Source organism: Engystomops pustulosus, chromosome 5 (assembly GCF_040894005.1).
Source record: "Engystomops pustulosus chromosome 5, aEngPut4.maternal, whole genome shotgun sequence".
NCBI classification, from domain to species: Eukaryota; Metazoa; Chordata; class Amphibia; order Anura; family Leptodactylidae; genus Engystomops; species Engystomops pustulosus.
This window is the reverse complement of record NC_092415.1, coordinates 54,027,020-54,041,809: the sequence shown is the minus strand read 5'-3', so window position 1 is coordinate 54,041,809 and position 14,790 is coordinate 54,027,020. Positions and strand designations below refer to the sequence as shown.

General features: G+C 41.8%; 1 protein-coding gene across 3 annotated transcripts in view; it reads right to left on the bottom strand.

Annotated features, from left to right (window-relative positions):
• Nucleotides 1-13,043, bottom strand: part of TRAPPC8 (trafficking protein particle complex subunit 8) — a 50,521-nt gene extending 37,478 nt beyond the window's left edge. Inside the window, exons 1-4 of one of the 3 annotated variants that reach the window (XM_072152015.1) lie at nucleotides 12,649-13,043; nucleotides 10,428-10,622; nucleotides 2,458-2,541; nucleotides 189-278 (exon numbers count right to left, since the gene is read on the bottom strand). In XM_072152015.1, coding sequence (XP_072008116.1) covers nucleotides 189-278; nucleotides 2,458-2,541; nucleotides 10,428-10,622; nucleotides 12,649-12,805 — 526 coding nt within the window. In that variant the 5' untranslated portion in view covers nucleotides 12,806-13,043. The remainder of the gene's footprint in view (nucleotides 1-188; nucleotides 279-2,457; nucleotides 2,542-10,427; nucleotides 10,623-12,648) is intronic. The other 2 variants (XM_072152016.1, XM_072152017.1) reach the window with 2 other exon arrangements.
• Between the last annotated feature and the right edge of the window lie 1,747 nt (nucleotides 13,044-14,790).

Below are 14,790 nucleotides of genomic sequence, written 5' to 3'. Positions count from 1 at the left end.
AGATATATGTTCAAAGAAAGATTTTTTTTTTTGTCAGCTACACAAAACAGATTCTTGGAGACAACAATGAAGTAAGCATTTGCTATATTCTTTCTTCTGAAAGAAAAAAAAAAAGTCTGCAGTGTTTCAGTCCTATGGGAACATCCTATATATACACCACACAATAGAGATTACATTAAAAAGGATACATGCCAAGTAGTTGTTTAAGAATTCATGATCTGAGGCTGGCATACACTGAAAAAAGCTTTCCCGGTATGACTCAAACCAAGGTGTAGTTGCTGGAAAGCAAGCAGAAGACATTAATAAGATATTAACTCGAGTGCATGGATAACAGTAGGCAAGATATACACCAATATGTACAGACCACCTACACAGACTGCTACAGTAAGTATACGGATACACAAGGGGGGGGGGGGGTTAGATTAGAATTAAAACAGATAAGTTAAAAAAAAAAAGTTTCAAAATACTATTAGTTTAAATGAGCTAAATATGAAAATGAAAGCTGGGGGGGGGGGGGGGGAAATATAGTCTGTTACAAGAAAATAGTCAATTCTGTATTTTTATTTTTTTATACTTTCAGATGATCTTTTCTGAACAGTCTTAAAATTAACAATAAAGCAAATCAGCAGAGTCTGATGAGATCCATTCCGGCAAAGGGAGTATTTTCATTTTTCTTTTTACACAGCTCAGGTATATATATAAATATATATACACATACTCTAGCTGTGCTGCTTGGACTTATATATTTAAGTCCAAGCAGCACAGCTAGTATCCGGATGGAATCAAAAAAGTAGAACCATGTGCAAAGCCGTACATAGATCCAGGCAGAAAAGATCCTCAAAATAATAAACGATGAAAAAGCAGCACACAAAAAAAATTAAGGTGAAAAACGGTGGTTTTTTAAATCCATAATAGGCTATTATGGATTTAAAAACAACCATTTTTCACCTTAATTTTTTTTGTCTGCTGCCTTTTCATCTTTTATTATTTGGTCCATTACTTGCAGCCTGAAAAGGAACACTTTGTACGTGGGTAGAGCGAGTCGGCCCATAATGGTGCCACCGAGCTACAGGACTTTGCCATGTACTTTGTCACATGCACCTGGGTGTACTGTGTATGAGCACCATTAAGACATGTTTCAAGCATCTTTATTTCTACCAAACTTTGTTATTAGTGGCCAAACCTTTAAAATCTCTTTACCCGGGTAAGTACAGGCTCTTGATAAGGCCATAGTGTACTTACCCACGGTAACGTTTGTTTTGTGGGCACCAGGAATTGGGACTTACTGTGATGTCCCCTGTCCTGCTGTCTTCCGGAGGATGGAGGGGTCTGTCCAGTCATTACTTCCAGAATGCCCCCTGCCTTATAACTACTCCCATATTAGTGGGTGAAGGTTGCCAAGGACATCTGCATGCCCCTCAAAACACTGACATAGGAGTGAGTCATGTGATCCATAGCACCCACAAACAAACTACAAACTCTGTTATCAGTGGGCAACCCCTCTATATTCTCTTCAGGACTAATTATATAAGAAGAGATAAATGTAGTATTAAATGTGTAGTACAATAAAAAGGCATACAATATTTTGCCCACAATAAATCTTACACTTTCTAACTACCAATGGAAAAATTTGATGAAAGAGAAGTTGTCTGGAATTAATCCTTTAGGCCGGTTGCACACAAGCCAATTTGTTCTGACAAACTTTCTTTGTCTGTGGGATTTATCACCTAGAGGCAGCATTCACATATGAAGTTTTTGCAAAAATGCAACTGGGAGGGGCTTAGCCAAAAAAACAAATGCGTTTCCACTGAAGCACATATGTGTTTTGGCTGAGCCCCTCCCAGTTGCGCAGCCCGTAATGTAGAGTTGTTGAGCAGACATGCAGAGTTTTGTTCAGAAGTCCTGCGTTCGGTCAAATTCTCTCCCTGAATCTGTGTGATTTACGGGTCCCAATAAACTTGCTTGTATACAATCTTCATTACAGGGTACAGATACAAATATCTGAAAAAAATTAACATTTAACTCATTCATCTGGCCTAGATTCTAGTGCTTGCTGCCCATCTTCCAGCTGGTTTGTAGGTTCCCCAATTATTCAATGCTACACAATTATTCAATGCTAGACACTTAAACCACAGTGAATATGAATAATATAAAAAAACATGAAGACAATTGGACATGATGACATTTAAGACGAAAATAAGACAAATAACAAGGCATCACACCTCTGGTTTTATTTCTTCACAGAAAGTTATGTTAGTAGATTTACTCAGAACAATTCAGATTACAGTTAACCATCACCAATTGCTAGTTTTGGACAAAATTAGGTAAAATAACACAACTAGATTAGGAGGCTGCTAGATAGTCCTAGCTCAATGGTAAGGGAAAGGGGGACTGAAAAAAAATGAACAAAAGATTAGGGAGAGGTCAATTTGTTTCCAGTCCCGCTCACAATACTACCTGAATAATACTTGGACGTGTTCAGCTCCGTCAATGTTTCTTTCCACTTATTGTACCAAGGGACACTAGCTTTAATAGAGCGATCTAATAGAGAGAACATGGCGTTATTCAACTCAACTGTATACATCAGGAGGTTTTCTACATAGATGGGAGGATGGCTAAGGATATGCAAACATAGAGAGCACAATAACTTATATAAAGAGTAATAGTAGAAGTCCTAAGCAAAACCAAAAGTAAATGGGATGGCATGCAAGCACAGCAAACTGGAACTTTCTATTCATCTTAGAACACTGCTTACTAGGAGCTCTATGGAGCTGACGGAGATCGCCGATCGCTGGGCATGGCACTTTCTGTCAGCTCCATCGAGAAGTATTGAGCAGAACGGTCGTCTGCTCCATTGCTCTCATGGAGAGACGTGGGATCCGACTGAGGTACATGGGATCCCATCGGACCCCTCGTTTTTGTGATCTGTGGTCACTGAGACCCCCACCAATCAGCAAGTTAACCGATCAGCAAGGGCCCAACTTGAATTTGTGGGAAAACCCCAGAGTAGGAATACATCACTGCGAAACTAGTCAATGTTCAAAGCCAGGAAAGCTGGTGGCCACTTATCTTTATAAGAAACAGAAGATATTTGGGGGGAATTCATGAAGACTGACATTTATAACTCCAGGCTAAAAATTCCCCCCACTGGTGGTCCTGCTCCAATATGTACTAAGGGGCCCTGGCCTCTTAGTGCATATGGCCGCAAACTCCGCAAGTTCCAACCTGTAGACCAGATCTGAACCAGCTGACTTCACTACTAAAGTTTCTGCCAGTTTTCCATAGCGGTGTACGGGTCATAGAAATCCCAGAACTGGCCGGACGTGAAGATTCATGTGGTTTCTCCACCAGAAAACTGGTGGAGAACCCATAATGAATCTCCCCCATAGTCTATTATAGATTAGACAGATATGCCTTATAAAGACAAGAGGACACAGCAATACCTCTATTGTGGTCAAACTGAGGGAGAAAATAAAACAAATTAAAAGAGACTGTTCACTTTTGCAAAGCTTTCCCCTCAAACAAAATAACATAATATAAAAAAGGAGGCGAGATGATGCGTTAAAAGGCCTATAGGTCAATTTCTGCCATTGCCATGGCCTTTTTATCATTTCCTCCAATTACAGGAACTCAGTGCTCAAACCAATAAAAAACCTCCCTAAGCAGAGCCCTTGATCCGCTCTGATCACAGGATACGACAACTGTCTGGAAAACCGGTGGTCTGCTTACCATAAATTAACTTGGGAATATGCCCTTAAAGGAAACCTACCACTTGTAGTGGCAGGTTTCTGATGGAAATACCGGGCACCAGCATAGGGTGAGCTGGTGCCGGAGCTTATTTTTGTTAGTGTTTTAAACCGCGGTATCGCGGTTTAAAACACTTTTTAAACTTTATAGCCGGCGCAGGGAGGTACGCGCTCGGCGCTTACCATGCGCGCGGCTACATAGGAAGTGAAGGAGAGCCGCGCGCATGGTAAGCGCCGAGCGCGTACCTCGCTGCGCCGGCTATAAAGTTTAAAAAGTGTTTTAAACCGCGATACCGCGGTTTAAAACACTAACAAAAATAAGCTCCGGCACCAGCTCACCCTGAGCTGGTGCCCGGTATTTCCATCAGAAACCTGCCACTACAAGTGGTAGGTTTCCTTTAACGGCACATTAGCACAGCTGGTGGTTAGCATAAAAGTTCTTGGGCAAAATCTACGGCATGGTCTCATTTGTGCTGTTATTTTACAGTCTGAAATAGATCCACATGCCAAATAGTCTTATTTAATAAGGGTTGATGCAAGGGGACACAACATGTTTTCTGCAGCATACATATCAAAGACAGCAGTTAAAAGCAGAAAAGTGGAATGCTAAATAAAAGCAATTTTGGTTCAGAATAAACACCCAAAAAAATCAGAAGTGTGAAAATGCCCTTATATAAGCACTTAAATGGAAATCAGAAGTAAATCTGATGGTAAATCCTCCTGCCTGCCTCTGCCCTAATCTGTCATTTAAAAATAATCCTGGAACCTAACCCAACTTGTTAAAAACCTTTTTTTAGTAATATGTAACTGCAGACGCTACAGGGGCGTGTACTAGTCTGGCCGGGCACTGGGAGCTAAGGCTACTCCACACCCCAGTAGCCTCTGCAGTTAATTTACATACAGGCTGGTCCCCTACTTAAGAACACTCGACTTACATACGACCCTAAAATAAAGTTTTTAACAAGTAAGATTAGGTTCCAGGATTATTAAATGACAGATCAGGGCAGATGCAGGGAGTAGAATCTACCATCAGATCCACTTCTAATGCTAGGTTCCTCATGGTAGGTTTCCTTTAAGGCACAACTTTGCACATTTTTTTTAATTAAAATATTCAGAAATAAACTGCCTAACATTAAAAAATAAATCCCCATGCAGATTCTGTCAAGCCACATCCGTTGTGCAGTTTACAGAGTGAGGGCTCATTCAGAAGACAGTATTGTGTCTGTATCTGTGCTTTGTTTTTTTTACATCCGCAAAAATAAAAAACCATACAGCATACAGACATCAAAAATATATGAAAGTCTTACATCCTGTGAAATGTTCTAGACTCCTATGAACTATGAAGGGAGCTGTTCATAGTATCTGCTCGCTGAATAAGCCATGCCTGCACTAAAGCGAGTGATGTCCAGAAGAATAGACACGTCTATAAACTACGGCCTACTACTTCAATGTAAGAAATAAATGAAAAGGATGTGGACAGGAGCTACTTTCTGCTCTGTGTCACGGGAAAGCTTCTAAAGTGAACAATCCTTTAATATTCTTTAGCACTATGTTAAACCTGCAGACTTACCAAATCCAAATGGAGCGCAAAAAAATACACAAGTGTTAATGACAGTATGACACGAAAACAAGGAACAAAGGAGACACGTAAAAGCAAAGTAAAATGAATAGCGCTGCTGACAAAAAAAAAAGCAAAGAAGCCAAAGCACTATGTACAAGACTTCAGATCTGCTCCAAAAAGCTGTCCTCATGGACGACAAGGCACGAAGCAATGGATGACCCTGGGGTCTTGCTGCAGGTTTGCACAGTGACTGGCACCACAGCCAAATTATCTGGGAAAGCGTGCATCAATATACTTCTAAAATCTGACCTCTGCAATAAAATATCAGAGACCAACAGTCATAATAAAACTGCAGCACAACTGTATAACACTGACTGTATGAAAGCCACAAATTCCATCCCAGCCTTTGGTCTAATGGATAAGAACAGTCACGATGGCCATAGAAAAACCCTTACAGTGGTCCACATAGGACTGATTCCACATACACTGCTGCACTGTTTATCCTTTACTGGGAACTTGACAGGAAAAGCTGGGGAACCAACATCCTGAATGATAAGTTCCATGGAAAAAATATACATACTTACCTAGAGATGTCCCTCAACACATAGATGAAATCTGTGTATTAGATATTACTGACCAGGAAATAGTCTAGTAGCAAACTGTCCTGACAATTACAACACATTTTAGGCTATTTCAGGTCATCAGAAATAGGAGCAGTGAAGCAAATGAAAAGCAGGTAGGACAGAGATGTAAGGTGCCTGGCTATAGGTTTCCTGTGATAGGATATTACAGGGACAGGATAATAACCCATCATTGTTCTATTACCTAGATATCTAATGTGGAAAAGTTATCCCCCCACCCAAAATAAAACAGTAAAATGTAAGAGACACTCGATTTTTAGAGACATTTAGTTATTGCTTCCTATAAGCTCCTGTTATTGTGACCTGATAATAATGACTTGTCGTTGTGTATCTGACTAGAGGTCCGGCTCATGGACTATACCACACAGACACTACGTAGGGGGATACAAAACTTGTATTTTAGACACCGCGGAGAAGAGGCCCTGCCATATGAGTTGGAGTCAATGACAATTTTGGTGGATAATTTTGAAATTTCCTGTCAATGTTCTATTCCTGATCTAAGGATTTAGGCAACATTTATTGGGCCAAGGGCCATACCGTCATAGGCTGCATCAGTAACCAGCACCCGAGATGAACCAACAACCACAGGACAAAATACCATCACAGAAATGATAAATGCCACACAACAGCAATAAATACCACCCAGCACCAAGTGCTGCCTTCACAGCAAGCAATAATAGTACTGGAGACCACCAAGGCAGACAAATACTGAAGACCCTCTGAGCAGACAATAATACTGGAGAACTGAAAGAAGTACAGAAACAACTCTCCTTTAGTTTAGCCGTGTTATTGCCATTAGAATCATTTACAACCAGTAGATGTGTTCACAGAGGGAAAAAAATAAAATAAATAAATCACTGGATGAAATTGGGACAGGTTAAATGGGGGTCATGGAGGGCAAGGCCTATAAATAGGTTACATATCCTGATGATATGGCAGGATTTTATAAGATGCTAATAACTCTTCAACTTCAACTGATAAGTAAGGTTCTCTGTAACATGGAGATCACTGCTTCATTTTTTACAGTTCTGTTACCAACCATTGAGATTCAACACAAGTCCATGATAATAAGCTGTACAAATAAAAAGGAACAGAAAACCTAATGTGAAAACATACGACATAATATAGTCTTAGAGGGAACCTGTCGCCGCTGTTTGAAAATATTAAGTTGCAGGCAGGTTCCCATAGAGCCATTATAGCATGAGTGTAACCTTTCTTCAGCTAATAAAATCTCTGCGCAGAAAAGGCAAAAATTAACATTGATTCTCTGCCTGGTATCCAGGCAGAGAGTCTAGTGCAGGGGTCCCCAAACTTTTTACATAGGGGGTCGTTTACGGTCCCCCTCAGACTGTTGGAGGGCTGAACACCAGGTATTGTGGTCCATAAGATTTCCCTCTCACAGGTTCTTATCTCTATTATGGGTTTGATATTACTACTACCATATACATGTTGACTTTCAGCATGCATTCATATGATTATTGTGTTTGCTATGAAGTGTAGTACATACTGTTGTTATTAGGAGCTACTCTGTACATATATTTTGTGTACCCATATCTGGTTTTTCATGTACTGTCTCTCCTGGAATTTTTAATACTCTTTTAAATAATTATTTTGTCATCAATAAAATTTTTCTATTTTTTTTTTTTTTTTTAAAAGACTATAATTTGTATGGATCTCCCTCATTTTGTAGGCTTTGTTTTGTGATTTATTTATTATTTGTGAGGGCCACTTCTGACCACTCTGGCACAGTGGAGTAATATATATGATTAGGTCTTAATTGAACTTCCTAATGGTTGGTACAGTAAGCTTATGTATTTTTGTTTTGAGTTCATTGGAGGGCAGGACTAAAGGAAAAAAAAAAGAACTTCCTTGAAAACACAGTGTTAGCGGCGGTACATGTGACCGCATCCGTAATACACTGGGACCCCCCATAGTAATTATTTAATATACTGCACTCTCTTGTGAACTTTTTTATATATTGGCCCAATAAACCCCATTAATTATTGAATATGCTGCCCTCCCCCCATTAATTACTAGACTGCCCCTCATAATTAATTATTTCCTAAGCTGCCCTTCCACCATTAATTATTTCCTACACTGCCCCCGATATTTAATTATTTCCTAAGCTGGCACCGATATTTAATTATTTCCTAAGCTGGCACCGATATTTAATTATTTCCTAAGCTGCCCCTCATATTTAATTATTTGCTATACTGCCCCTCCATCATTAGTTATATCCTATGCTGCCCCTCCATCATTAGTTATATCCTATACTGCCCCTCCATCATTAGTTATATCCTATACTGCCCCTCCATCATTAGTTATATCCTATACTGCCCCTCCATCATTAGTTATATCCTATACTGCCCCTCCATCATTAGTTATATCCTATGCTGCCCCTCCACCATTAGTTATATCCTATGCTGCCCCTCCACCATTAATTATTTCATATTCTCCCCCTCATAATTAATTATTCCCTATGCTGCCCCTCCACCATCTATTCCCTATGCTGCCCCGATAATTAATTATTTCATATACAAGCGGTCCCCTACTTAAGAACACTCGACTTACAGACGACCCCTAGTTACAAACGGACCTCTGGATATTGGTAATTTATTGTACTTTAGTCCTAGGCTACAATGATCAGCTCTAAGAGTTATCACAGGAGTCTGTAATGAAGCTTTAGTGTTAATATTGATTCTTATGACAACCCAACATTTTTTAAATCCAATTGTCACAGAGACCAAAAAAGTACAGTTCCGACTTACATACAAATTTAACTTAAGAACAAACCTACAGACCCTTTGTTGTATGTAACCCGGGGACTGTCTGTATTGGGCCCCTGGCTGCCACAATCATTTTACTGCTGTTTTAAAAAAAAAAAATTAAAAATCCTATACTCACTTCTGGCTCCTGCATCTTCTTTCTTCTGGCTTATGCCGGACAGGAAGGGGTGTGCGGCCGCGCATCCAGGTTCAAGGAGCGATGTGCGCCGGGGTCGTCTTCCAGCCACATCACTCCGCCTGCAATAATAATGCTTGAGGGGCCGTTTCCGTCCGCATCGGGCACTATACAGTGACGGGCAGAAGCTTCCTGTCCGGATAGAAGGAGGCCCCTGCCTCACTGCTGAAGGCTGCTGCCTAATCATTGACGCTATTGGAGCCCTGGGGCACCCATAAAATAAAATACGGATCTGGGGGCTGGATAGAAACAGTCCGCGGGCCACATGTGGCCCGCAGGCCGTAGTGTGGGGACCCTGGTCTAGCGAATCGAGGTGGGCGTACACATATGTGTGAGTCTGAGTTTTGCTTACACTTACTTTCCCTACGTCATCCGGCTACGGCTGCCATGTGCCGGCGCATGTGCAGCTTTACTGCTTCCTATTTCCTCGCATGGCAGCCATAGGCATTTGGGTGATAATTCAGCAGACAGCTGGATGACGTGGGCAAAGTAGGTGTAAGCAAAACTCAGACTCGCACTTATGTATATGCCCATCTCGACTCACTAGACTCTCTGCCTGGATACCAGGCAGAGAATCAATGTTAATTTTTGCCTTTTTGGAGCAGAGATTTTATTAGGTGAAGAAAGGAAGCCATTATGCTATAAGGGCTCTATGGGTTTCTGCAACTTAGGTTCCCTTTAAAGAAGACCTGCCACCAGAATTTTATCACCCTAACAATGCCTGCTGGTAAAGGGTTATATGTCCTCCCCATATGACGTAAAATAAGCTGCCAGTCAGTTACTGTACCACAATTACAGCTGTTTTCTGATGTGCAAACAAGCTTTTCTGACTGCTCTTCTTTCTCAGGCTGCCCTTTATTTTGACTAACAGCTCAGTGTCTCTTCAAATCACCAGATGTAACCAGAATGATATCAGCTTAGATCCTTTAGCCTCCTAACATTAGCAAACTGTACCCCATGTACATATCTGATCACATCAACTCAGAGCAAACTCTGTGAAGCATGGGGAGAATGAGAAGTCCATGGAGGCTGTTGCGATTTCATGTGATCGGATACATACATGGGGTACATTTAACAAATGTAAAGGGTATAGGACCTTTGATGACATCACCTTGGTCACATGACATGAACTGCCGAATAATAAGGAGGCATAAGGCCGAGCAAGAAACGCAGCCTCTGATGCCAGGTAATACAATATAAAGTTGATTTATGTAAATTTAAGGGAAACCTCCTAACAAAGCAGACAGAGGTGAAACACGTGCAGAGGATTGTTTATTAACAATAGGCCACCTATTGCTTTGTCATATACTTGAAACTTTACACACTGTCTTTTCATGAAAGCAGTAAAAATCCATAGTAGTGAAGAAGATAAACAATAACAGAACAATGGCTTAATGATCACAACATATTATAACATATTACTGTATATGCTCCTATACACTGTAATAATCAAATTTTACAACCAAGATATTACATAGGAGAATGTTTTTATCCAGGAAATTAAGAAGAGTTGCTTACCACTGATGTTCAGGTCATAGTCTCCGGCAGTGATCACATTTGGGACTAATCCTTCGGCAGGTTGATTGGCGGCCACCACGTCATTCAGGAGTTTCCGAATCACAGCTTGCAATGGAGGCTGAGTAACAATGCTGTTAACTACGATCTTCAGGTTCTTTATCACGTGAAGTTGGTTATTGGGATCCCGCATGTGAACTTAGGAAAGAAGAATTCATGTGTCAGTAAATTCTACATGACTAGAAAAAGGCAACCAAATAGGTGCACATTGATCTTTACCTCAAGCACGGACATTATACCCGGATACGACACCACATCAGTGATGTCACTGATAAGGCCATACCACTAGAGTTTTGAAAAAACAACGACATGCAGCGAAGAACAGCGAGCGCAGGAGTGGTTGAAGATGTGCAATGGAAATGCAACGGTTTTCTACCATATTCTAATGGATTAAGTAAAGGTTGTCCATGAGTTGTGTGCTGTACAGTAGCTTTGAGCTAATTCAATATAAAAGAATTGCAATAACAAGAAGACAGATCAGTTGTAGAAAGGAACCAAAAGAGAACAACTAATTATATCATCAGACTGTGAAGCTTCCCCAAATAATACTTTATTATGGCTGCGCTGCACTAAGAAGTAAAGCACTTTAGATAATATAAAGGTGGCCTTAAACCTCACATGGGGGTCAATGAGATGTCATCATAAGTCTTAAAAAAATGCTTTTATATACCCCTGACCTACCCACAGGAAAGGTCAAGATTAGATCAGTGGGTGTCCAACACTCATAGCCCTTATTGGGAACCTGTCACCACCTTATGTCAAAATTTTGGCTTTGACAGGTTCCCATAGAGCCCTTATACGACAAGGGCACCCTTGTTTCCCCTAAAAAAAATCCCTGCTCCAAAATCATTAAAATGTAGTTTAATACCCTAATTGGCATCCAAACAGGAAATCTAGCGAGTCGAGCAGCTCTTCCACAATAATACCACACCTCCTCTCCTACGTCATCTGGCTGGTCAAATTCTCGCGACTGAGCAGTAGCCTCTGCCGGCTGTCTCGTGAAGTGAGCGGCGGAACGGGTTCACCTCCTCCGCCGCCCGCTCACGGTGCGCCTTAGTGTTGCTAAGCAATAAGCAACTTCCTACGTATTGATCACATGGATATGCAATTAATAGCTTAAATCCTGGAAAACCCCTTTAAAGTATAAGCACATCTTATATGGCACCGGTCATTAATAACTGTACTAGTTATTGTGTTACTTATTACTAGATTGTTTTTAAAAAATTGTGAGTGAACCAACCTTAACTAAATTAATAGGAACAACTCTGGACTCAATTCCTAATTTCTGCTTCCAGTTTTATTTCCACATTTATTTTATATTATATATCCATAAAATGCAGTGGATTATTGCTATAAACCATCGCTGGGAAGGGGCGGTGATGTTCCTACCCTTTCACTTCATTCTCCCAACTGAGGAGGTCCCAGTGATCAGGGTCCTGCTGATCATAAAGTTAAATAGTGTTGGAAAGATAAGATACTAGATTAGTGAGGATCAGAATCCAAGTCACTGGAGTAGGAAACCAGTCACATACATGCCTGGGATTGTCCATCTTCCTTCCACCCCTGCGAATCAATACTATATTTGAAAAAAATCGAAGACAGATGGTATATAAGGAGGCATAGAGCCCATTGGATCTGTGCCCAGAACCAAGCGAACCTAGTTGTGTGATCATCACGCCACAGAGCTATAGAAACATACCTTAAATGCAAGGTGCCAGAATGCACCCCAAACACATCGCGCCAGACCCCGCCAAACGCAGCACCAGAGATATATACGGAACCGCAGACCCCCTCAAATGCATGGAGCCACAGACCTCCCCCAAAAAGCAGTACCAGAGATATACAAAACCACAGACCCCCTTCAAACGTATCGCGCCACAAAACCCCTCAATTGCAGAGCCAGATACACCACAAACCTCGCCAACACAGCTCGCCACATAGATGCAGACCCCAAAATGCATCGCTAGACCCCCCTCCCCCACGCACATATATATACGCAGACCCCCACCCAAATCCCAATGCCAGCACCCCGGGGGCAGGCATAGTGGCACAGTAACCATAGTGGGATCCACCAGACACTGACATGACAGGAGACATCACTGAGCTCCTCCGCACTGTAGCCCCGGCAGGAGCTGTCAGGGAGGAGGCGATGCCCTCCACTCACCCTCAGTGCTGAGGCGGCAGAAGGGCCGGACCAGCTCGCAGAAGGACAACTGGTTTTTCCGGGCGAGTTTCTCGGCCTCCTCACTGCATAGGGCCGCCACCTGCGGGATGAACGAGTCCTGGAGGAACTCATGGACGGAGAGCAGGCACTGCGCCATCCCGGGGCCTGGCGCTAGTAGCGCGGATCAGGGCGCCGGCCGCTCCGTGCACTATGGACTTGCTGGCCTTGGCCTCCGGTACAGCCTGAGCTTCTCCTCCCTCTCCCGTCAGCCGGTGGCAGCCTGTCACGTGACTTCCGTGCCTGTCACCAGGGCAGTTGCGGGCGCGCTCCCGGGATATCCAGCAGCGCAGTCTCGCCACCGCGATGGGCGGGTCCTGCGAGAGCGTGACGTCAGCTGCAAGGATACGGTCGCAGAGTGAAGGCGTCATCGCGTCACTTACGGCCGAGCTGTGCGCTGAGTGTGACTGGGGGACGCTGTGTGTTCTGCGTATGGGAAGTTTTTTCAGTCCCTAAATTCTTCGTCTAAACTAAGTTGAAACTTCTTGACACCGTTCGCCTTCCTGTCCTATCTGCAGGCCCGGCTCCCTGTCAGATAGACGAGCTGGAGCTATACTCCACAGTATGGGTCTACTGTCTGCAATTGTAGCAAACTCTCAGCTGTAAGAAGGGTTGTTTAGCTCATGTATACCAAGGGATGTTGATAATGGACACTGGAAGAAACTATACACCTTATATACTGTTAGTCCTCAACACTTAATGCTCATAGATAAGAGATAAGCAAATCTAGTATATTTTCAGGCACCAAATGGAATCCATATATTTTCTGATTTGCTTCATACAAACCTTTTACATACAATTATAACAATAATTTACATAACAATAACATGATCTGTTAAAATGTCCATTGATTTAATTTGACTTTTGGTGGTTTCCGTTTTTGTTCGTTTGCAGATCCTGCGTTTGTAACAAAACTAACTAAACAAGACATCTATGTATAGTACTAGACAGGTTTACAAATTTACAAGACAAAGTAACATTAGTTTGGTCCGAATAAATTCAAATCCGAATAGATTTTTGCAGAAAGAAAAAACTTGGCAGAGCTTAAGCAAGGTGAATCTTTAAAAGAAATCTACCATTTGATTTCATGCATTATGAATCAAACATAACTTGAGAATGCTGTAGCTACAGTGATGCAGGATCATAACTTGTTTAATCCCTGAGCTGAGTGGTTTTGCTGAAAAAACAATTATAACATTCAGGATCTTGGAAAAGCTAGATTGCCTTCAGCCTGCATGTTACACTGAGTTTCCTGAACTGTCCAGACAGGACTAATCAACCTGAGCTGGATCACTCATTCACTGGAGCTGGGGGTTGGAGAGATCGATTACTTCTGCCTTTTAGGCACATCACAGCGATTACATAATTCTCTCTCAAGCAGTGCATAAAGGACATCTAGGAGAATGTATGCAAGTGAGCCTGAGGGGCTGCAGGCTCCATTAATACCTATGGAGCCTCGAGCCCCTGGGGTCATTTGCATACAGTCTTTCATCCTGGTGGTACATACCCTTTAATGTGAAAGGAGAAGCACTGAGTCCCAGCAAAGAAGCGACAGAGCCTCATTATCATAATTCTATAATTGCTCAGCTCAGGGATTAAACAAGATATGCTTCTGCATCATTGTAGCTACAACATTCTCAAGGTATGTTTGCTTTATAATGCATCAAATCAAATGGTAGATTTTCTTTAATGATTTTCTTATCTCTATTGACAAGTCATGGAGTTTGCTAAGATGATTTGGATGAAGATTGCAGTCAACATGGCCCCGTAGGCTTCATATAATGGCCCTACAGGATTATACAAAGCTTTATTTAGAGCCTCTTATATAAGTATGCAAGGCATCTGCTGTATCTCCATATCTGTTTTCAGGCCATATACTCTTATTTAAGTCAGTAGGTCATGGGAATAAAAATCACATTTTCTCTTTTATAGTGCCAAGAGCTAGGGCCATGGTAATTAGACATATTTGCTTTTTTTATTGCATGCCTAAAGGTAAATAATACAAGGTGATTTGGGACACTAAACCATCCCCAGGTCCTTACGAGCTGGCAAAGTTTTGGCCGTCCTAAGCCTTTTGATATATAT